The sequence below is a fragment of the Protopterus annectens genome, chromosome 6.part0, assembly GCF_019279795.1.
Source record: "Protopterus annectens isolate FY-2018-M chromosome 6.part0, PAN1.0, whole genome shotgun sequence".
NCBI lineage: Eukaryota > Metazoa > Chordata > Ceratodontiformes > Protopteridae > Protopterus > Protopterus annectens.
In genome coordinates, this window is record NC_056737.1 from 673,047,947 (window position 1) to 673,073,054 (window position 25,108).

A 25,108-nucleotide genomic window follows, 5' to 3' on the forward strand; every position below is an offset into this window, starting at 1 on the left:
AAAAATGTCAGTAGCAGCACATTGTGTGAATGATATCAGATATAATAAATAAACTACAAAATATATTTTCCACATCAAATAGACGGGATGCGTGACATGATAAAGCTGATCTGTGGCCTCAAAACTGGACTCCTTGTGATGTTTCCTGTCAATAAATAAGTGACAAATGATGAAAATACAGCTGTAAGGGCGATGGACTGTGGAACAAGCAGGGAACACTCAAAGAAGTGTAACTGCTCATCTTGTACTTTATTTCAGAAGAAGGATTAGGAGATATCGATCCTGTGACTCACTGTGCTACCGTTCATGACAAGAAGCTAAATATCACTGTTAGCCTGGCTTCTAATGCTGCCATAGACTGGCACAAAATGCAGGGCTGAGTGGAAGTGATGGTGATAGTAACAGTAGAATAAACTCGGCCAGAGGGTTTTCATAGGATTTTGCAGAGGCACAGGAGTAGAAATAGTATATCTTAATAAATGTTGCAGTAAGAGAGGAGTTTACTAATTTTAGACTATATGAACATGGCTTTAATAGTAGAAAACTTATGAGAAACACTCAAGTGAAGATTAGAGTAGTGCCTTTGGGGGGGTGATATGCAAAACTGACATTTTTAAACATCTTTGTTTGCACCTTTCCTTTAAGCACAGTAACCAAGGAAATAGTTTATATAAAAGTAGAGAATGTGGGGATAAAGCCTTCACATGAGAGTTACCCCCTGCAAAAATGTTTAAAAATATATTCTTTTGCAATTAGTTACAACTGACACTTCAGGCTTCTGATATGATATGGAGACATTTACATGCCTAAAAGCAAAAATGGCTGACAGGAGTTGCCTTTACAGGGCAAATTCATACGATTTATTTGCCTGAATGGCTGTGGAAATTGATTTTATAGAAGATGTGGCCCACCCTGATATCAGCCATACCATCTTACTGTGTTGTAAGACAGATTTGTACCTCACAAGGTTGTTGTCTGTTTGTGAATTTGAAGTGGTAACTGTTAAAAACTTTGATTAATAGATAGGGTTTGAAGGTTGTGAAAATCGCATGCTTCTGTTAGAATGTCATACGTTTCAGTACTGAGAATGGAGCTGCTATCTTCCTCTGACATGTATGAATTATTGTTGCTCAGAAGTTACAAATGAACTGTATTTTTGTAGATGACATGAACATATGCAGGAGAAGGCAAAAAATGGGATGTTGACTTCAAAAACAAAATAAAACAACTTGTTAAGCTGTTGGATTCAGTACTAGAAGCTGCAGTCCCTATGGTTATAACAAAGAAAATTCGCACAGTAACCTACATGACTCATCATCCCTTAGTGACACCACGTATTTGAGGTCTGGAGGAAACAATTGGGATTGTGGAAAAAAAATGTGTCTGATGTCAACTCACCTATAATGGAAGGGAGATAATTCAACACATTGCATGTGTGAAACTCAAGACAAAAAGGTGTTGTAGGTTGTAGCAGTATGGGATGAGATGTGCACTATCGAGCAGCATGTTTGTAAGTTGTAGCTGCTTTTGATGCATGCACAAACACGTCTGTTTTACTGTGCCATTGTTGAGGGGGTATGCATACGTTAGCCTGAGTGAGCAGTAACAGAGTTAGGGCCCAGCAATAACCCTGATCACTGCCTAGATGATTGCCTCCCATAAATAACTCATAGCCATAGTAAACAAACCAGCCTATACAGGTAACAGAAAGTCTGATAGCTAGTGGGAATGTGGAAAAACATGGAGTCTTAGGAAATAAACTTTAAGTAGGGATGAAATAGCGATGGCGATTATGAAATGCATTCACCATGGAGATATTAAATAAGACAACTGCTCTGTGGTGATGGGGCACTGTGATAAGGCAGTGACTAGTACTGATAAATACCTTAATCACTGAAAGGAAGGTAACACTGGTAGTAAGCTGTGGTAATATACTACACGGACTATTAATAAAAACTTAGTAAAGTACAAGGTGTATTTATAATGGTTACATCAAGCGGAGACAGAAGGATAAGAAGAGTGACATGTTACATCAAAACCTTTATGAAAACATTCTACTGGATCTCATTTTGAAATATTAGTAAAGGAAGGGAGAGGGATATTAAGTAATGCATGATGGCAAACAGGGTCTCGTATGAGGAAATTAATAAAGCAGCATAGCTTGCACAGAGTGAGCTAGCAAATAAATTATTTATTCTTCATAGTCTCTGTTTCTAAAATTAACTGTTCTCCTTCTGTAGAGAGACTTGAATACGAAACATCAATGTTACAGTAAATATGCAATGAAAAAACAGGAAGCAGACCATCTGCAGACTGATGCCCTCATTGTGCCTCATTATCACAAAGGCTGATAAAGTAAAACCTGATTCTATCTGCATTATTTGGAACAAACAGTAGAAAACCTAAATTTATACCGTTGTCTGCAGGAGAGCTGTTTAATGTCCTTTGTCTTCAGGAAAGGTAAGTACTTAATTTCTTGATCTGTTAACTAATAATAATGTGGTTTTAGGAAGCAAGGATGTGGAAGCAAGAGAATCATTATCAACAGGTAGTTATCAGACTAATACAGTATAAAAACAAGATCTGAATAGTACAGCCTTTTGCTCTTCATTGCAGGTCAGTATTACATATTATAGCAGCTAATAAAAACAAAATTATAACCTCTATACACGAAAAAGAAGAAATAGTTGGTATCTTAAAATAGCAGCAAGATTACTCTGTACCTTTAGTGAAGAAATACTATTGCCATGAACATGAGCAGATGTTTATAATGCATTATTGTTATCTCAGCATTTATACACTTTTAAGAAGATGGCAAGATGTCTTTTTTTCATCTAAAATTTGTAGAATATATATCAACAAAATCTTTTATTTTATGGGAACAGTCAAGGTTTCATATAACCTCTGTTGCGTGCTTATTGACGAACCATTGTAGAATATATATCAACAAAATCTTTTATTTTATGGGAACAGTCAAGGTTTCATATAACCTCTGTTGCGTGCTTATTGACGAACCACTTCAATGAGTTTCCAAAACTGTAGCAAACCAGATGTAGCATTTAATAATCAAAACACTGACTTCTCAGTTCCCCTTTCAGAATGCTACATATTTTATCAGACCATTGATTTTTCATTGTACGGGGTCTGAGAGTGATGGTTTGATTTCACAGACCTTCATATGCATGTTAGCCAGACACTGCACCTGCATGAGAGCTTCCTGTAAATATATATCTTACTAGTATTGACCACATGTTATCATTTTCATATAAAAATCAAACATTTGTATAAGATGAGGTGATGGAAAAGTAGCTGGTGCTATCACTGCTAATGCTTATAAATGTTTCAAATCCAAAAATTATCTGATTGCTCATTTAGGTAATACACAGGTAAAAGCATGCTGTATGTTGTTTATTTTTTCCATAAAAGGAATAATTATAGCACATTATCCCAAATCTGTAAACAGAAATGAGCATTTTTCAGGTAAATAATGTTGTCAGATGCTCAGCTGTTTTATTTTTTTATAAAATTTTTGCAGCAGTCTGAAAGATAGCGGCATTGTCATATGTATGATTTTAATATTATGAAATAGACCGAATACCTGTATCCATATATATTTGCATCTAGTTTTTATGGTTCTATTACATGTACTTATGTGCTAGCAGCTTGTAACGCATTTATTCAGTGCCACTTGTAATAAATTATAAGTACCCTAATTCCCATTAATCTGATCATTTATAATTATTAAGCCTCCCAGCACCTGACACTATTAAACTTTATAGCCCTACCAAAGCCATAATGCTAACCCTAAATCTCACACAGTCCCAGAACCTAACCTGAGTTCCCACAACCTAACCCTAACTGTAATGCTCCTCTTCTGTTCTGTAACCCTAATTTCCCTGATAGCTCCCTAAACCTAAAACTCTGCACCTGTTTCCTAATATTAAAGTCCCAGATCACTCTTTATACCTAAAACTCCATTGCCCCCTCTCTAAACCTAAAGTCCCTGATTGCCCTCTAACCCTAAATCCTCCTCCTACTCCCTAAACCTGAATACCTCTCCTGATTGTTCTTTGAAATGCCAACTCTCATACCCAGCCCCTCCCACTCCCGCCCACAGTTACCGCCCTCACCTTGCTTGAATGCAGCTACATGTTCAGGTGAGGCGTGGCAGCTCTATTCTCTCTACAAGGCTGCAACAGAATACCTGAACATGTAATTAAATTCAAATGTGAACAGCAGCCTGCGAAAGCTAAAAGATGCCCATTTCCCTGACCGTGAGACAGTAGTTTCTGACTACCTGGAACTCATGTACTTAGATCTTGGTTTTATAGTTCTTTCTGAATGAAATTTGAAAATTGAATTTAAAGTATCACAACTGAACTATCTGCAGACTGACATACGTTGATTATCAGAAAGGTTGCTCTTTAAGAAAAACGTATAAGTCTGAAAATATTTTACAAGTCTGAGATCAGTTTTTATCTTCATTTTTATTGCAGACCACATACGTAATACTCTCATACTGCATATAACATATTTATTTTCTAATAAAATGGTTCTTACCATTTGCTACTTTAATCCCGAGTAAATGCATGTTCAAGTAACAGTATTCAGACACCATTGAGAATTACTTGATCAAACTAGTAATGCGTTTATGTGACAGGTGAATCACCACAAACTCCTACCACTTCTCTTCCTTGTTTGCTCTCCTTTTTCCATAGCTGCCTTATGTGATCACTTTTACTAGCTGCAATGTCTTTGTTTAAAGAAAATTCACCACTATCTCTTAAATTCATACTCCTGTGTTTATTTAGCTACCTTAACAATGCACAAATACATTGAAAGAAGAAAACATAGTCTGCTGAGTTTTCCCAAATGCTGCAATTAGCATCTTTCCAGCATAGCTGTCACACATTCTGCACCAGCTCAGCTGTCACACATTCTGTACCCCAGTTTAGCTGTCACGCATTCTGTACCAGCTCAGCTGTCACGCATTCTGTACCAGCTCAGCTGTCACGAATTCTGTTCCAGCTTAGCTGTCACGCATTCTGTACCCCAACTCAGCTGTCACACATTCTGTAGCATCACATATTTTATTAGTGTCTCTTCTGAAGACTCTAATTGTGATTCAAACAGGTGTATGACTGCAAATGCAAGTGGGAGAATATATACTAATTCTGAGGTTGCGGTATCTCATGGTACTCCCTCTATTCTGACACATAGTATCTCTAGATTTAGAGAACAGGTATTGGGGTATAGCTAGGGCTTCACTTTTGCCATTCACTGTATTATTCAGAGTTCTGAAACTGGCAATTATATTTATGGGTGTACCACTTCGGATAGGGAGCCTTTTCTCTTTCCTTCACATAATACATTCATTATATTGAATGCTTCAAACATCAAAGCACAGAACCTCAACCACACAAGCTGTAATACACAACACTGAAGCTATGTTGCTACCTGATTTTTGGTAGCACTGAATAGTCAGTAGCGTGTTGTGCATTTCTCCACTATAGTACAATCTCAAAGTTGGTATATATAATTAGCAGTGGCTGTGGGGGTGGCACAGGAATGCTTGCCCCCACAAAGATGTTGGCTTCAGTGCTTTCACTGTTGTGTGTTTCGACCTTGTATGGTCGATGTTTTGTGCTTCAATGCTCGAAACATTCGATATAATGAATGCATTCTCTCCTATACATCCCTGAGCACCTTTGTTAACCTATACACCTTTGTTTCTTATGTCTATGAATTACAGAGCCCTGCCATTCTGTCTCTGCATCCTTAAATCATGACACTTTCAATTGACTGTATACCCCACTTCTGTTTACCCTTGTACTTCCTCTTAAACTCCACCACTTTCACCTTTCTACTAAGCATACCTCTGAACTTCTTTGTTCAAGAATTCTGGGCAGAGCTAAAGATAATGGGGTGACAAAGGTCCGAAGTCAAGAACAAATTTTAAATATTACTCTAATCCAATTTAAAGGTAATAGCGCAAAAGGCTTTGGACCAACACCAGTCTTCTGAACAATCGGAAGTAGGAAATTGCTAATGTCTGGCATTATTAACTGACTGTAGTCCTCAATGATCTATCTGAAAATTAAAAAAAATATGAGGGACAGGGCAAAGCTATAAGGCAAAATCAAGGATGTTCTGCAAAATCAGGGACAGCTGAGATGTATGCTACTAAGCATTCCCATTATAGCATATTACTCTGCTCTTTATTGCTTAAATTAACAATCCATGGTGGGGGTGGGACTGAGACTGAGGAACTGTACTACAACATAGTTGAAGGGTGGGGCAATGTGGGTTGCAGTGAGAGATACAATGTCATGAATAAGATACTTGCCTAGAGCAGAGCAGCAGGGGTCAGTCCTGGGATATTTTTCAAGCATTCCATTCAGACATATCTGGAGCAACCTCTTTGTTGATGATATAAAGATAGGTGTAGGAGATGAAGATGCAGGCAACAAGCATCTGAGGAAGGATTTGGAAAGATTTTGTAAGTTTGCTGAAAGATAGTAGTTGAGGTTTTAGCATTTTATTTGGATGGAACTGGTGGCAGCAGACTAGCAAATGGTCCTGGGGATGGTTGTCACACCTACATGCGATCATGAAGATCTGGGTGAGACTGCAGTGGCAGTGGCAAGCAGAATGATAAGTTGTATCTTTAGGGGCATATACTGCAGAAGCAAGGACAGAATAGTCCTACTCTATTGGTCACTGTTCAGGCCATATCTTAAGTACTGTATGCAGGTCTGGAGGTCTGACAAGAAAAGGGACATCACACTGCTAGTAGCATTTCAGAGGAAAACTGCTAGATGGGTGGGCTGAATTGAAAAGACTATAGCATGAAAATAGAGGAGCTGAACTTCTTCTGATAGGTTACTAGAAGGAACAAGGGTGACATGATATGTAGGAGTGAGATCATGTTCAGGAGATTAGAGAGTGTCATCCTGATCAGAAAAGATGGAAAAAGGGGGCATATGCAGCAGATTAGAGGGAGCAACTACTCTGTTGGTCTGTGAATATATTTCTTCATGGAAAGAACTGTGAACTTACAGAATACTCTATCTGAATAGTTGTTGGAGAGGAAATCATGGTGCTAATACAAATGACATGGATAAATGTGGAGGGAAAGGGAGAGTTAGACTGTTAAATTTATTAAAAGGACAGAGTAAGGAATCTAATTGTCGACTTCTGCCATCAGACAAATATAAGGTAATACCACCAGTATTTCTCATCTACTCTACAGATTGTGACTGGATGTCTATTTGCTTGCTGAGACTGAATATAGATAAATACAGCAGGATTGCTGTTCATTTTAGCTTATATAGTTGACTAGTTTCATTACTGGTTTCTAGTTAGTCTGTGGACATACTAAGCTGACCCCATAAGCTGATTACAGAAACATGACATGGAGTTTGATAGCTCTTAATGACCCTGAGGACTTCTATCAAAATATCCCACCATGTGATCTTACTACATGGTACATTCCATTGTCCCTATTTGGCTCAGTGATGAGAATGTACTATAACTGAATTTCCTGAAGTAGCCTTACAGTGGTTTTAGTCAGTGAGAAAAGTTGCAGTCAGAGTACTGAATATGACAGCAAAAGTTGCCCTTGTAATTCTTATATTCCACACACATTACATAGGCTGCCCACTCACTGTAGGATGACACATAAGGATATGCTAGTCTTGGATCCTTACACAGTATGATCAGAAAGCACTGGTCTTCAATACTTGGTTGGGTGGTTCTTATTGTCCACTCTGATCCTACATCTCATTATAAATACCTGCTGGCTGCTCTACAGTTGCTGAGTTTCTATTCCCTGACCGTCAGACGCCTGAGTCAGAAGATACCAAAGAACAGAATGCTAATGACTGTTTTCATTAGGAAGCCATTTCTTGTGCAGTTTCTAAGTGTACACCACAACTGTTTTCTTTGTTTTGGGAAATTTCTACTTTCTTCACGTGTGTACAACTAGAACTGGATGACCCTCCTCTAAATAAAGAGACAGTGGAGCATGTTTGGAAATGTAGGCCTTTAAAAATGCACATTATCTCTCCTTATATTTGTAACTTGTAAGTATCACACCAAACAAAATGGATATTTTCCAGTTATAAGAAAGAATTACCCATATACAAGACAAAAACTATGTATAAAATTTAAAAATAACGATAAATTTGCTTTGCATAGAACTATTCATTGCTATTGGCATCTAATGATTAAAAGTTTAGTAACAATTATGCTATATTTATTTAAACCTGCTGGAAAAATATTTCCCATAACATTATTAATGGATTACTACTGTATTTGTGATTGCTACAATTGCTAATATGGAAATACTGAGACCAGAAAATCATAGGACGAGAATGTTGTGTACCACAGGAGCAAACAGCAGGACTTGACCCCCCCCCCCCATTCTGGACCTATGTTAGCACTTGCTTCTGTATCAGTGCTGGGAGGTTCAATATTTGACTTTTGTCACCTCCTGTGGTCCTCGACATTCCTGTCCTATGATCTTCTGGACTTTTTATTCCCAAAATTGCAATTGTAGCAATCGCAAATACGATAGCAAAGCTTATTAACTTTTGCTAACCTCTAGTAGTAAAAAAAGAATATTTGATTACCAGGACTGGGCAATAGGACCCCTTTCCAGTGGAGTCTCATGGAAAAAAGTGCAAATTGACATAAAATAATAGACATGCATAGTCATAAAGCACATACAGTATACAGAGATGGCAAACATCTATGGTAAGACAAGAGGAGTAAAATATAATCAATATTTACATACAATGTACAGGGTTGCATTCACACAACAATATACAGTATACAGAGTTTCATTGCCATTACATTATACAATTAACAGAGTCAGAGTTCCATCTCTTTGTGCCACGGAACCAGGTGATGTAACATATAGTTCTAAGTTACAAACATAAGGATAGCTATATGCCTTTACAGACTTGTATTTATGAACATGTTCCCTCTCTTTGGGGAAGGTCATCATATACTAAACATGTGATTTGATTTATTTTTTTAGGTCTGTACTTTTTTGTGGATTTTTTTGTTGTTGCACTGAAGAGGCCAGAGTTTCAGTTGAAACCAGTCTGCAACAGTTTGTGGTCATATTATGGGTTGCCCTTCACTGAATATGCATATTTTGTTGAACAAACACCTGAGTGCTAGGAAATGGTTTAGTTTGCAGTTTTTTATTTGGTAGTACACACTTGTGGGTCTTCTGTACACATCATGAAGTGATACTTAAAGAACTACAGTCCTAGAATGGAGGAAATTGATGCCTCTAATTATAAAATAGAACTAAAAGCCCATAAAGAACCAACATAGTAAAATAAAAACCTTTAAAATATGTGCAGTCAGGGAATTAGACAAGTCCTTGTGAGATGTCATAAGTGACATTAGCAAACATAGGCTGTGTATATTATAGTACAGAGTGATTGGCAAAGGGGGTAGCAAAACTACTGGAAAATGCATTCGTGAAATGCTGGCTGCTGGCTATTTTCTTACTGAATATGTAATGTACACTCCCCTTGCTTTCATGGGTGATCCTAGCCATTAATGACTTTAGTAATGCATTCATATCTATTTGCCTACTGTGGGACTGTGAACAAGTCACTTAACCAGACAAGGGACACTTGGGTTCAGTGGGTTCACATGGTATAAAATAAAAATAAATAAAAATAAAACATGTCAGAAGAGAGAAAGTGCAACCTGTATTTGTATAGCACTTTTAATACAGGGTATGCTAAAGTAATTTTCATGCATATGCTTAGATTTCTGGTGAGGTGACTGATTGTGTGGTGTCAGCCATTATGTATAACTTCACAACCGTTATACAGCCATTGTTGCATATTACTATGACACAGTCTCATCTAAAAGATTGGATTGTGAAATATTTCTGACTTACTTAATGTGTTGTTGATTTGTGGCTGGTTTTGACAGCCATTCTCTAACACGTGGCCGATCCAGTGCAGGAAATGTTATGGCAGTATCATTAGTGCATCTGTTTTTTAATGAAACACAAACCATTTATTCTTCAAGGACTAGCACTGCATTTGTGAATGACGAACTGAAATGCATAATTCTCTACCATCAGAAACATTTGCATTAGTAGCTGTTTAATAGCAGCTTTTCTTCAACTGACTTTTACTTCTATATAGATTTTTCATATTGAATTTGTGTGTTATCAGATGGGCTAACATTTCTTCTTATTACCTCATCAGGATTTTACTTTTTTAAACTGTGCAACACATGGCTAGGTCTTATGGTGTAATCCTAGGGATCGTCACTCAGTTTTGTGTACTTGATCCAAAGCTATCAAATGAAGTACATTTTTCATAACAATAAAAAGTGTACACAGTCAACACATTGACTATAACTGCTGGTGAGGGAGGGGTCTTTCTATGGATGAAAGTACCTATTGTTTCTCATCTGCTCATTTGAAATAGCTTTTAACGTGGTGTGAAAGACCAGTGTGTATTTATGGAAGTAAGCTATGACACTTTACTGCGGCTACTGTGTAGGTGAAACAAACTTGACATATGTTATGTTGGCTATTATTGTTACTGTTATTATTATTATTTTTTTCTATAGTCAGACACCAAAGATGCAGACAATCAACAGTGTAGCTGTAACTACTTGGTAGAGGCTGTGTATGGTTGAAAAGAGCCGAACCTGCTGAGCTAAGATAGTTAAGCAGTCATTATCCTACCATAGCAGGACTAGTGTGTGTTTGTATAAAGCAAACTAGAATACTTTATTGTGGCTGTTTTTGTCACTATCAAGCATGCAAGGTGTAAAAAGTTAATAAGTATTTGTAATTGATGGATGTTTGTGGATTATCATGACAACAGTTTGAGTGGTCTTATAAGGTGAAATGATCTTAAATACATAATTTTTTTATTAATTATTAATACATTTTTCTTCACTTCTTGATATGTAAATGTTCAAGATTACAAATTTAAAGTGAACCTTTTTATTAAACAGATTTGATTTTAAAGTACTAAATGGTCCACAAAAAAACAAATCATTTTGTTATACTGAACTTTAGACATAGCATTAACATTTTTTGTTTATACCTTCATTTTAAATTGAAAAAAAAATCCTGATTTCATTTAAGTTTGTCTGTTTTGTACTAATTCTGTTCATTATCAGATTTACTTTTATATCACTGCATTTTTGCAACTATGTTAGTTATTATTTGAATGTAACTGACATCTGTAGCATTTTTATCTAATCCGTCACTATATGAAAATACTGTTATTTCTGAATGTAATATAATTATATTTATATAAACTGACACCTCAACATATTTCATTTCTTGTATATGTCTCAAATGGATCTAGGACTGTTGAACGAAACTTCAACAGTCCGAATCCACTGTCACCAAACACACTTTAACGAAAGCGCTTTCGCCAAAAAAGTGCTTTCACTAAAGTGTGTTAAAAAAAACAAAAAACCCCCCATTAAATCTACTTTTATGCAGGGGGGCAAGCCCCCCTGCACCCGCCATGTGGGGTGCTGCGTCCCCATCCTCCTACTTTAATATTCTCACTCCGAGATCACAGTACAGTGGGGAAAAGGGAATTTTCCCTTATCCGCACCGTAGTATGACTGGCACAACAGGCATACATATGCAAAAATGCTGCTTCGGTGAAAAGCATTTTCACGTAAGTATGCTCGCCCATTAGCAATTCGGTGAAAAGTGCGTTCGTGCAAGAGTCCTAGACCCATCTCAAATGCCTATGCTCACATTGATCATACAAAAGATCTGCTATGAGCCACGCAGCTATTTAATTAACAAATAAATGCAATAAAATGTACCTGTCATTTAATGGTTCGTTTCACAGGGCTCTTTTCTTCCATAAGAAATTCATCCATTAATTAATACATTTTTTATAATTTACACAATTACTCTGGTTGTGATATTAGTCTTTTGCTCCATTATCTTTCATTTATTTATATTTTAGACTCCCTGTTTAGTGGAGGGAAGTATTTTGGAGTATATTTCCACCCTGCCATAAACAAACTATACAACAGAAGGAAGAAACTGTTGAAGAAAAGAGGAAAATCCCAGGATGCAAAATACTCCCTTAAGAAGCTGAGATCCCTCATAAAATCCTCCAAAGCTAGTTACAAAAATACAATTGCCAAAGATTCCAAGGACAACCACAAGGCATTCTATAGTTATGCCAAATATCTAAATGCCAATGCTCAGATCTGCTCTGAGCTACAACAGAATGGCATTAAATATACTGATCCCAAGGATATTGCAAATATCCTGGCAGATTGATTAAGTGCCAACTTCACCCCCCGTCACCTATTAAAGGGCCCATCTCAATATCAAAAGATTGCCAAATTCTGGTAATCATGGCCACACAGGTAAAAAACACACTCTCCAAAGCTACGAATACAGCATCCATGGAACCAGATGACATCCTGGGCTGTGTACTACATGAACTACAAAATGAACTGGCACCTCACTTAAGTGTCATGTTTAATCATAGCCTCACTTCAGGCTTTGTGCCCAATGAGTGGCGCACATCTACAGTTATCCCACTCCACAAGGGGGGATCCACCTTGGATCCCGGGAACTATCGTCCCATCAGTCTGATGAGCCTGACCTGTAAAGTCATGGAACGCATTATCATGGAACTTGTAATCTTTAAACACTGGACCCCACCCCGTTTGGTTTCATAAAGGGCTGATCTTGTCTCCTCAACCTGATTGTCTTCTTCAAATCAGTCTCCAGAGCCGTGGAAGAGAGTAAGGCAGTCCACACAGCCTATCTCGACCTCACCAAGGCCTTCAACACCATCCCCCACTTTGGAATCATAGATAAACTTACTAAGCTGGGCATTAATCCCTACATCACTCGATGTGTTGCCAACTGGCTTACTGACAGATCCCACACTGTAAAAGTAGCTGACTCAAAATAAAACTCCAGACAAGTGACTAGTGGAGTACCTCAGGGTTCAGTCCTGGGACCACTCTTGTTTGGCATCTACTTCTCTGAAGTACAGGCCAGCACTAAGGGACTCTGGCTAACAAAGTTCACAGATGACTGAAAACTGGGAGCCATTATTAAGTCTCCAAATGATGTGGATATTCTAAAAATGGCCTTACAGAAACAGATGCTTGGTGCCAGAGCCATGGGGTCAAGCTAAATGCCAAGAAATGTATAGTTATCCCCTTTGGGAAAAAACATGTACCCAAGAATTATCACAGTGGCAATACACTAAACACTGGAAGTGTGATAAGGGACTTAGGGATACAGGTGGACAGTGGTCTCACCTTCGATAACCACATCGCCACAGCAGTCAAGAAATCCTTCTATGTGGCACACCTCATCACTAAGGGCTTTTCATCCAGAAAAAAGGAGGTCATTGTCCCACTGTACTCATCCCTCATTAGACCCATTATAGAGTACAATGCCCTGTTTGGTATGTACCTCACAAGACATCTGCAGCACCTGGAAAGGCCACAGAAATACCTCACTAAAAGAATCACAGGCCTAAAGCAGATGCCCTATGCTGACCGTCTAAAAAAAACTCCAGCTATACTCTGTCGCATATCGCCTACTCAGAGGTGATCCCTGCTTAACATACAAGGCCATGTCAAACCCAGAGCTGTTGGACATGCTACACTTAAAGAAATCCCAATCCGTCAGAGCCACATGCTCCAGGGATCTAAACCTGGTCATCACAATGAATAAAGCATGCTGGAGGGATAGGTTCCTGACCCAGAGACTCCCCATACTCTGGAATAGTCTGTCCATACATGTCAAGCTGAGTGCCTCTTTGGCCTTTTTCAAAAGGAACCTTGATGATTGGATGGGAGATAGGAAATTCACCCCTGGGGATCACGTCACTCACCCTGCTAGACAGGGGACCAGGGAAACAAATATTCTGGGAAGACATAGCCAGGGAATTGTTATGGCTAGGTTTGTATATGCCTTAGGGCCGTTAGCCTAGTACTGACTTATGAACCTATGAACCTATAAATGTGTCACATTTAAAGCATAGGATGTATACTTTGGGAAAATGTTAAGCTGCACAGTGGTGCAGCAGGTAGTGTTGTTAGCATTGTAACCTCACAACAAGAGGTTCTTGGGTATGATCTCGGCTGGGGTATATTCTGTGTGAAGTGTGCATGTCCTCCCTTCATTTGTGTGGGTTCCCTCCCGGTGCTCTGGTTTCCTCCCACATTACAAAGACATGCATCTGGAGTGTTTCTCCCTGGTTCTCTACTGAAAATGAGCACTGTCCCAGTCGGACTTGTTAAATAAATAAAAAATATCTCTGCAGTCGCACTCCAATATTACCTTGCTAACATTTCTTAATAGAACTGTGTTTTGTATTGCTTGACAATGAAGCATTAAAAAGAATTTACTTGGGGTGAATTGCTGATATTGTAGTCTGGGAAGCAAACCTTTCATAATTGTCCTTCACCCTTGAATGTAAAAATACCACAAAATTCAAGAATGAAACTTTGCTAATTCTTTGGTTACTCTCTGGAGCTAAGTAAACTAATTTTGGAAAAAATTATTTGTAGAATAAAATACAAAATATTTTACATTTGACTATGTAGATTTCAAGCATACTGTCCATTTTCTTTTCCCAGAAAACTCTTAATAAGTATACATTATCTAGCTGATAACTACGAAAAAACACCTGAACTCTGGGTAAACTACCAAAATACAAACCAAACGTAATCAAAACAGTACTGAGACTAAAGTGCGATCACCAGGACAGAATAACAAAATTGTTTACTGCTTTCATTCCTTTTTATTAAACAGTGGAACTTCCTCAGAATAATTAAAAGATTAAACACTTCCAATATATATATATATATATATATATATATATATATATATATATATATATATATATAGTTAAAAATACCGACATAAGTACAAATTACCAAATGAGATTAAACACTCAAACTAAAAGCAACCTGTCTACAAATTATGTCACTTCCTATAGTCACGTCCTATTATATTCAACAATATAAAATCTATATTGAATGGGTCTTTTGGCTTTTCCCGGTTAGGGGTCGCCACAGCGGAACTCTGGTCCGCTAATGATTGGCAGCTAATTTTTACATACCGAGTTGCCAACCCTGATGCACAACCTTCAACGAAGGTACGCCCATTCACGCATGTCTCCATGCAGAAGACGCTCTAACTGAGAATCGAACCGAACAGCGTCTTACTGTGAGGCGACAACGCTACCGCAGCACCACCACCGCGGACAATATAAAATCTATATAATAAATAAAATAATACATTGATTAACAAAATACTGTGCACATTTCTATATTTAAGTAAGCATTTTACATTAATCAATTTATTGAGTCCAGGAAAACACTCTGCTCTGAATGAATAACTAAAGGTATCTCATCAGAATCAAAAGAAGTCATCATTACTTTATACTCTGCTCTTATCAGATCAATTATAAAATTTAACGTCCTTTTTAGTCTATACCTATCTAAGCCATCAAGCAGCTATAAAGACCCCAGAGGTTTCTAACTAAAAAGATCACTGGGCTTAAAACACTTCAACTACCAAAACAAACCTGAAGCTCCATTCCAATACTCGGTCACTTATTGACTCCTACTTGGTGATTTATGTCAAGCGTTTTATACTGTTGAGGATCCAGAACTACTTGATCCTATACACCTCCACAAACCAAATGGCTCTACTGTCAAGTGATCAAAAGACTTGAATCTCCATCAACAAATAAATAAGAGATGTTGAAAGGGGCACATTATTGCTTGTGCTTTCCCCATCTCTGGAATAATCTTCTTTTTACATATAAAATTCAACCAGGGCTTGACTTGCTTTGCTCTCCTGGAGGCAGCAGGTGCCCTATGCACAAAAGCGTAGCTAGGGCGAGACAAATTGTGCAGCTGCACCAAATGCAAAGTGTTGGGGAGCATGGTTTGCAGTTGCTGCTAATGAGGTTTTATTGCAGTACCAGCATTCAGAAATAAATGCCAATACTGTAATTACTTTCATAGATGAAATACTGAAGTGCTTAGTGGGCTGTATTGTAACTGTAGCAAATTACTGCTACTTTGTATAAAGCAGTTTGTTACATATAAAAGCAGATTAGTGTTTTTTTATAATGCTGTTAGAAATTCTGAAGGATATAAAGCCTGAAACTCAGATGTCTGTCTGTACAGATTGGTGAATGGACCTGGAACTTGGTTCTTCATTACAGAGCTGAGCGCTGCTATGTCAGGAAAAAAAACTTTTCTTTTTTTCTCCTTAACTTAAAGTTCAGGAGCACAGATCAGGGAGAATGGACTTTGCCCCTTAGTGGAGAAGTACCAGCTATGTGGAATGGCACCTATCTGTCAGTGATCACAGAATCTTGAAAAGACATGTCCGAATTAAATGTTTTATATCAGTGACAAGCCCCCTTTTACTCACCAGTGTAGAGGGTTGCACCTTCTCACCCAGTCCTCCTTATTATATTTACCTTTGAGGTTGATATTACTCAGGGAACATGGAAAGATGCATTTTTTTTTCACAAAAGTAAGACATTTGACTTTCTCCTTTCTTTGTGGATTTTGCGAATGTAAGAGCAGCATTTCTGAAACTCAGTGCTTGACTTTGTCTTACTTGAGCAATTATGTTTTCAGAAGAAAGAATGAGATCCTCATACTTTACAACAGATTTGTCTTATGCTATACTTTGGAGTAACTTAGTTGATAAGACTGCGTCTGTCTTGTATAATAAAAAAGTGCACTCTGTAAATGGCTTTAAAGTATATGTTTTACCTTTACCTGTAGATCTTATTTGCCTCATGTCATTCTTTTATGAATCCTACCTTGAGTTTAAAATAATCATTATATAATAGTAAAAGTTTGTAAGTGATGTTGTAACTGCTAACATTAGTGTTAATTATTAGATGATATTTAATGATTTAATGAGGAAAGCCTGTTTAATTTCTGCAATAGTAACTGTACCCTATGTTTAAAAAAAGCAATATATATATATATATATATATATATATATACATATCTATATAATATCTATATAATATCTATATATATATATATATATATATATATATATATATATATATATATATATATATATATATATATACACACACACACACACACACACACACACACACACACACACACACACACACACACACATACACACACAGACACACACACACACATATATGGGTCCACTTCATTCTAGCAAATTACCAGATAACAGAAACTAAAATGATTGAGACAAGAAGAGAGTAATCACACAAGAATGAACCTTTACTACGCCGAAATCCAGAACAACAAAACACCACTCACACAACACTCAGAGCTTTATGAATGCAGGTCGTGGTACAGTCAGGATCAGAAATTCCCCACTGTAATGCGATCTCAGAATTGGTATATATAATTTGTAGGGGGTGTGTTGGGTGCAGGGGGGGGCTTGCTCCCCTGACATAATGTAAAACAAGGTAGATTTTTTGTGTTGAAATACAGCAGGTGGTGTTTTCATTTTTCTGAATTTCAGCTTTGCATAAGTTTGGTCTTAAGTGATTTCGCTGTCCTCGTCTTGTTCGTTTTAGTTTCTGTTATGTGAACATTCGATGGACGGAAGTAGATCCATATATACATATATATATATATATATATATATATATATATATATATATAGAGAGAGAGAGAGAGAGACACACACACACACACACACACACACACACACACACACACACACACACACACACACACACACACACACACACACACACACACACATTTTACATGCAGAAAAATGGAATCAGAGGAGTTCCAAGAAAAGAGTGAGTAGAAGGTTTAGGTCTAGAAATTGCCAGGGGTAACACAAAGAGTTTAGAGAACAAAGCAAGAGATAAGTAATGGTAAAGGCGTAGAATCCAAGGAGGCAAAGGGACTGAGAAAGGTAAACGTAGTAAGATGAGAGAGAGCAAGCAAACAGAGAAATTATATGTATATATTTACAGGAAGCAGAAACATAGTGGTGTAAACAGGGTGATGAGTGTGGAAGTTAAATTAGTGCAGGCTAGTGATGATTAAATGATATCCCCTCTGTTTTTGCATTTGTATTGCTAAAATAGAAACTGCTTGAGCTGGGACCTGATCTTTGAACAGTTGGAATGTTTGGTGAGAGAACGAGGAAGAAGTTGCCACAGTTTTGGAGCAAGTAAAGAAATTTGGATCAGAGCTATGTGGTTTAGTTGACTGGGTTTAGAGAGTAGGTTTCTACTGTATCCGGCTTCTGCGGTTGCAGGTTGAGTGGTAGTGATAGATTTCATTGTAAATGAAGAAGAATTTTGGTGAAGGAATTTGAATAGTTAGGAGCCCAGAAGTAGGAAGGATTTGGCTTGTACTGGTATGGTGTTTAAAAGAAGCTAAAACAGCAGTTGAAATTGTAAAGAACAAGACATCAGAGACACTCTACCAGCTTCTAGAATATGACTCAGTAAATGGCACTAGAAGCTTTAAAAGGTTTCAGGGCCAAAACAGAAAGATAGAGAAGATAGTCATCAGACACCCTTTATAAGGGACATGTCATAGAACATCAAAGGCAGATGGACAGAGTACGTTCAGCGGCTGCTGAATAAAGAATACGCCACAGAAACTGTACTAAAAGACAACAAAGAAGAAGAGCTCATCATAGGAGAAGTAAGAACAGCACTAAGGAAAATAAAGTTAGGGAAAGCAGCAGGCTCCGGTGAGGTCATGGCAGACATAATCAAGATGATGGGTGAATTAGGGGATAAATAGCTTCAGTGAGTGCACATAGCAGTATATGGAGAGAATAAGGTATATTCCAGATGACTGGAGAATAAGCATTCTAGTGCCAGTGTGCAAGTACAATGAGAACATTCACAACTGTGGACAGTGCAATGGTATCAAACTTCTGTCACACTACATGACAGTAGTGGAGATGGTGATTGATACATTCACAGACTAGTAAAAAGTAAGATGGGAGATGAGCAAGTTGGACTCAGATCAGGATGCAACACAACTGACCTGATGCTTGCTGTGAGGCAGTTGAGAAGAAGCTGGAGAGGAGGAAGGAGTCCTGCTGGGCATTTCCAGACTTGGAAATAGCATATCACAAGGTCCCAAGGAAAGCTGATTTGGGCAGTCCTGTGGTGGTATGAAGTTTCAGAAACATTGGTAGAATGAGTACAGGCTATGTACAAAAACCCAGTGATACCAGTATGAACAGTGTTCAGACTCACAGAGGCATTCCCAGTGGGAGTGGGTGTGTGTCAGGGTTCAGCTCTGAGACCACTGCTTTTCATAGTTACATTTGCAAAGGAGTCAGATCAACAAAGTTTCTACATGAGGATGATGTGGCATTACAGGCAGGCTCTGAACAAGAATTTCAGCACATGATGGGAGAATGGAATGCAAAACTGAAGGCACATGGGATAAAACTGAGTATAGATATGTCAGTTGTAATGCCAGGAAATGGGGGAATTCTGAAGAAGCTGATAACTGAGGTGGAAGGGAAGGTAGTGGAACAGATTAACAGCTTTAAGTGTCTGGGAAGCATGACTGAAGAGAAGGGAAGGCTGAATGAGGAGGTCAAAGCTAAAATCAGAGGGGATGCAACCAAATGGAAGAGAGTGTCAGGGGTAGTGTGTGACAGAAAAATGCCAAAGAAGCTGAAAAGAAAGGTGTACAAAACAGGGCTGTGAACAGTACTACTGTATGGTACAGAAACCTGGTTAGAGAAGGCAGAGCAGGTGAAGAAGCTTGAGGTGATAGAGATGAAGTGCCTGAGATGGATGGAATGATGCAAACTGTGAGAAAGATGAAGCAATGAGGACATTAGAGTAGATGCCCAACTTGCTGTTATTGCAGAAAAGATCAAAGAGAATAGATTACGGTGGTTCAAGTATATGTGCAGGAAAGCAAAAGACAATATAGCAAAGAAGACTTTGGACAGACAGGAAGAAGGCAAGAGGAACTGAGGGTATCCAGCAAACAGATGGATAGATTGCGTGAAAGAATACCTGCAACAGTCTAACTCCTGAAGAAGGTAGGAGAGTGTAATTGAAATGAGAGAGACGGTGACAGTAGGCACAGCATCCTGACTCAGTGTAGAAAATGGGAAAAGTGGGGTTGATGATGATGATGGCGTTCAAGGTAAGGGGAATGCTGCATATTGTAATAAATAAGGTCTGTAGTGTCAATGTGCTTCTGTTATGAGGAGGTAGAAAACAAGGGTAATCCACACTCAAGTTGTGTGAGCAGTGCCTTGCTGGTGATGAAAGCAAATGAGATATTTTATGAGTCCAGGAAAGGAGGTAGTTGATTTTAGATCTAAAAGTTTCATTATGCTCCTGAAAGTTACGGGTTTGGTTGAACCAGATGCCTAGGTATCCGAATGAAGTGATGGTGTCATTAAGGCTGCTGTGCTGGTCAAGAAGCTTGAGGGAGCTGGGAACTTTTGAAAGCCTTTTCTTAGTACCAAAGAGCATATCCTTTTTTTTTTGAGGTTAAGAAGCTTTTAGGAGGTGACCCAGTGGTTTATGTCTCGAAGGTCAGTTTATTGCTGGGTTTGGATTGCAATCAGTGGGATCTGTAGGTAACCATATCATCAGATATGAGTGGTTATAACTGGGGTAGGTCAAGGGATAATTCAGTTATAAAAATAGAAAAGAATATCAGGGCAAATATTGATCCTTGTGTCGCAGTAAAGGCTCTGTTAATCTGGAAGCCTTGGAACTACTGTGTAGCTTCAGTGCTGATGCCAATATCTAGAAGTTGGTCTGGTAATACTGAGTGGTCCACCATGTCAAAGGTTATGGTTAGGTCAATGAAAATGGCACCAGTCAAATCTCCTTTATCCACATTGGTGAGCATATTGTTAGAGTCTGTGGTGCAGTCAATGTACTCCTTCCTGACCAGAAGTCATATTGTTTACTGGACAGCAAGTGATGTTTTTTTCTCAGATATGAGGTAAGTTGGTTAAAAGTTAGTTTTTCAAATATTTTTCTGAGGCTAGGTAGTGCAGAGATGAACCAGTACTGGGTGGTTGAGGAGGGATTTTGATCTTTAGGACTGTGTCTGATGAAAGCTGACTTCTAGATTGTAGGATGGTGTTACTTGTAAGGTTAAGGTTAGAAATGTGTGTTTTTTTTGGGGGGGGTAACAATGTAGACTCTACAGTGATAAAAAAACTGAGAGGGCAAGTTGTTTAGTTCAGAGGGAGCGTCAAGTGGGATTTGTTCAAGTAATGCATAAATTTACTTGGTATTGATTTTAGTAAAGCAGAATGGGGAATGTTCTCAGGGAGCTGGGTTCTATTTAGGAAGAAGAGAGAGGAATGTGTGTGGAAAGGAGGTTGGAGAATTCTTTCAGGAAGTCAGAAGGTAACAGGAGCCAGCATGATAGGTAAAATGCCCTTGTGATGAAAGTTCCTTTGGAAGAGCTCTCCCAGAGATATTATTTACTTCACTACAGAATTGTCTAGGAAAGTATAGGAGTATGGATTGTTTAGATCTGAGGTATTTGGCTTTTTGCCTATGGATTGCTTACTTGGTGATATTCCATAAGGTTGTGTATTGTTCTCTTTTTGTGGTTGAGGGATCTTTTTTCCAGTTTTTGCAGGCTTTATCTTGGAATAACATTAAGGTTTTCAATTATTTGGTGAGCCATTCAGTATTGGTTTGTTTGTGTCTTTCGGCTTTTCCCACTTAGGGGTCGCCACAGCAGAACTCCGGTCCGCTAATGATTGGCAGTTGATTTTTACATACCAGCTTGCCAGGCCTGATGCACAACCTTCAACGAAGGTACGCCCATTCACGCATGTCTCCACGCAGAAGATGCTCTAGCAGTATTGGTATATTTAAATAATATGGAGACTATGGTGAAGTAATTATTCTGAAGGGTTAGGAGAAGTTGAGAATATTGATTAGTGGCTATGTTGGGGTCAGACGAGCAAAGTATGGGTGACATGTCCATGGAAGATAGTTGGGCTTTTAGACAGGAAAGTTTGTAGGGACACTTGACTCTGAAGGAAACCATCTATTAGGATGCTTGATTGTCAAGTTTTGTATGCCAAATATTATGGTGTAGTGGTCACTGAAGGTTGGTTTGTTGGTGGAGATATAGGCGATATTGGAATTGTGGGAGGTTATAATGAGGTTTAGGAGTGAGTGATGGTTTGCTAAGTTGTGATTTCCCCAAAGCATTTGGTAATTATTTTTAAACTATCACACGTTTATATTAACATTGCTTTTACATGTAAAATTCACTGATATTCCTAATAATAGTTAGATAATTGTTAGTGACATGTACTTCCAAAATATTTTATTATTTAAACCTTTAATACTTTAAATATTTATTAAAATTGCAACTAGTATAATTATGTTATATTATGTTATAGCAGAACGTTCTTCAGATGTTGTTTTAACTGATGTGGTACATGATATAATCATGTTATGGCTCCATGTTATAGTTGCAAATATTTTTTTTTTCGGGACTGCCCAAAAATTGCAAATTAACTACTATGAATATATTTTTTGGAGGACAGCAAACTCTCCTCTGTCCCATATATGTATACCTTCTAACTCTATATTCTCACTCCACTTTGGAGAGAGGGATAATCACATAACTATTCAAAAAAGGATTTTTCCCATCTGTCAGAATTCACAAGTACAGGATTTGCAATTTCACCTGGAGCTTCATATTTTAGTCTTGCATTCCAAATTGTGATTTTGTGATAAAAAACTACATACCAGTACAAGAGGTTCAGTTTTGCACATATGGAGTAATTAAAACAAGATGGCACAGCTTTAGTGAGGGTAAGAAAAAATGGCTAGAAACATGGAAATGTTACTCTTCCTGTTTCAGAACAGTGTTTATGGAGTGGAGTTAATTAAATGGTTCAAGCACTCTTCCTGTTGAACATTGCAGAAAATCATGGAAAATAAGGTGAGAGGTTCTTCTCTCCTGACAACTTTACAGAAATGTCTTTATACAGCTGAGTGCTAATCTGAATTTTCCCCAGAGAAAACATGCAGCTAGTATGCCATGGTTGCAGTGGTTTGATAATGCATTAAAATATTTTGCTGAGGTGACTAAACATTATAACTTTGCATTCAGCAGTTTTCTATTGTATGTTTCTGCATTGACAGGCTCAGGGAATGTACACAAGTTTTTACATAATACCACAATGAATGCCCACAGACGAGCTTTCTTCCTGTTTTGTGTAGTCTTGATACAGCAACTGGGACTGTGATGAGAAGTGTATCTGCTTTTTTCTTGTTTAGATGGTAACTACATTTTAACTTCTCTATATTGCAGATAGACCCTAGGAAGAAACCATATCCTCTACCAAAAGCCATGAAATTGAAATATTTACACAAATGGTCACAAATTCCCAGTTTTACAAATGGCAAAGAGGTATGTATATATGCTTGTGTTAGGTTCACATCTCAACAAAAAGTAATGGTAAGTAAAAAAAGGCAAAGAAATGATATACAAACAAAAAAGAAATACACTTTTGCATTACCAAAATATTACGGGACATAACTAAGAAAAAATGTTATTACAAGGTGTATATTTGACTTGTGTCATGTTTTTATAAAATGCAATAAACTGACTTAGCTACATGAGAAGCAGGCATATTCCTTCTAAATCATGTCCTAAAAGTTCATCATTGTATTTGCAAAATGTCTCATGTTCAGTTTAAATGCAAAATGTATCTGAAAATGGTACTGTGATATTTTAGAATTTCGAAAAACTGAAATACAGAATTTCAGTTTTCCGAAATTCTAAGCCCAAAAGCTTGAAAGTGTGAAACACCAGAAGAGTGAAATTCGAAATCCCAACGTTTAGAGCTTCTGGTGTTGCTGTGTATGAATGGATCTAAGTGCAGGTAAGTCTGTATAAGTGTGTAGATTATGGGCTGTAGTGTATGTTAGTGTGTGTGTTTTGGTTGTGATGTGTGTGTGCAAGGGGCTGTGAAATGTGTGGGTGTGAGTTGCCTTTGTGTGTGTGATTGTGCGGTCTAGGAGTTAGAATATATAAGTAAGGGAGGTGGGGGTGCAGGGGGGCTTGCCCCCCTGCTTATTTGTATTTTAGGATTGTATGATTGTGGGGGGAGAGTCTGTGTATGTGTATGTGTGTGTCGTGTTTGTGGTGTATGTTCGGGATTTTAAGTTTTGTGCTTGTGGTGTTTCGGGCTTGTAAGGTTTCGGGATTTGAAATTCGGAAAACTGAAATTTGGTATTTCAGTTTTTCGAGATTCTCAAGTGAACCCCTCCAAAACATACTGGGTAAATATTGCTTTTATCAGGGTCATGACTAAAAAGCAACTGTGATGGGATGGAAGAGTTTACTTACCAGTTTCACAAAAATAGTAGATTATGACTGGGTCTGTGATCATAACCAGCTTGTTATGTATTTCACACATCAGTGCTAGCCACTTGGTAGTGTAGACATTGGTTCTATCTGATTTGGTCACAATGATTAATGTTGATGTGACACCCCACCCCCATGTAAAAATGGGAAAAAGGAGGTTGATGACAAAGACATGAACACCAAGAAGTTCACCTCTGGAGTGAAGCTCAAGAGGTGAATCTTGCCATCCATGTTCAGAACACATAATAAAATATGATTAGTGACCCAGCCATAATTCTTTGTATTGCCTGAAGCTTTATCTGCCCCATGTACATCCAGTTAGAGAAAAAAAGTGCAGGATCATGAAATGTTTTACTGGCTTTGAAAGCCAGTAAAACATGCACTGTCATGCAGATAACAGCATGCCTCAGTTTCTTTGCTTAAGAATTCTGGACATATCCAAAAATAATGGGGGAGGATGATCAAAATCAGGGAAAGCTTTTAAATATTGCTCTTATTCATGTAAACTTAATAAAATGGTTTTGCATCAGTATGCATTTTATGGACACTAACTATGAAAATGAAATGTCTGGTACTATTGACTGCCTGTAATTCCGTAACCCTACTGGCGGACAAAGGCTGAACACTGAAGCTTCAGTTGCCCAAGGTTTAACTCACTGATGATTGGAATTCCTCCACAGGAAATGGCTGTTGGCAA

General features: G+C 37.9%; 1 protein-coding gene across 1 annotated transcript in view; it reads left to right on the plus strand.

Annotated features, from left to right (window-relative positions):
• Positions 1-2,310: 2,310 nt before the first annotated feature.
• Positions 2,311-25,108, plus strand: part of PLD4 (phospholipase D family member 4) — a 420,480-nt gene continuing 397,682 nt past the window's right edge. The window contains exons 1-2 of the mRNA XM_044074359.1: positions 2,311-2,460; positions 23,353-23,451. Coding sequence (XP_043930294.1) covers positions 23,392-23,451 — 60 coding nt within the window. The 5' untranslated portion in view covers positions 2,311-2,460; positions 23,353-23,391. The remainder of the gene's footprint in view (positions 2,461-23,352; positions 23,452-25,108) is intronic.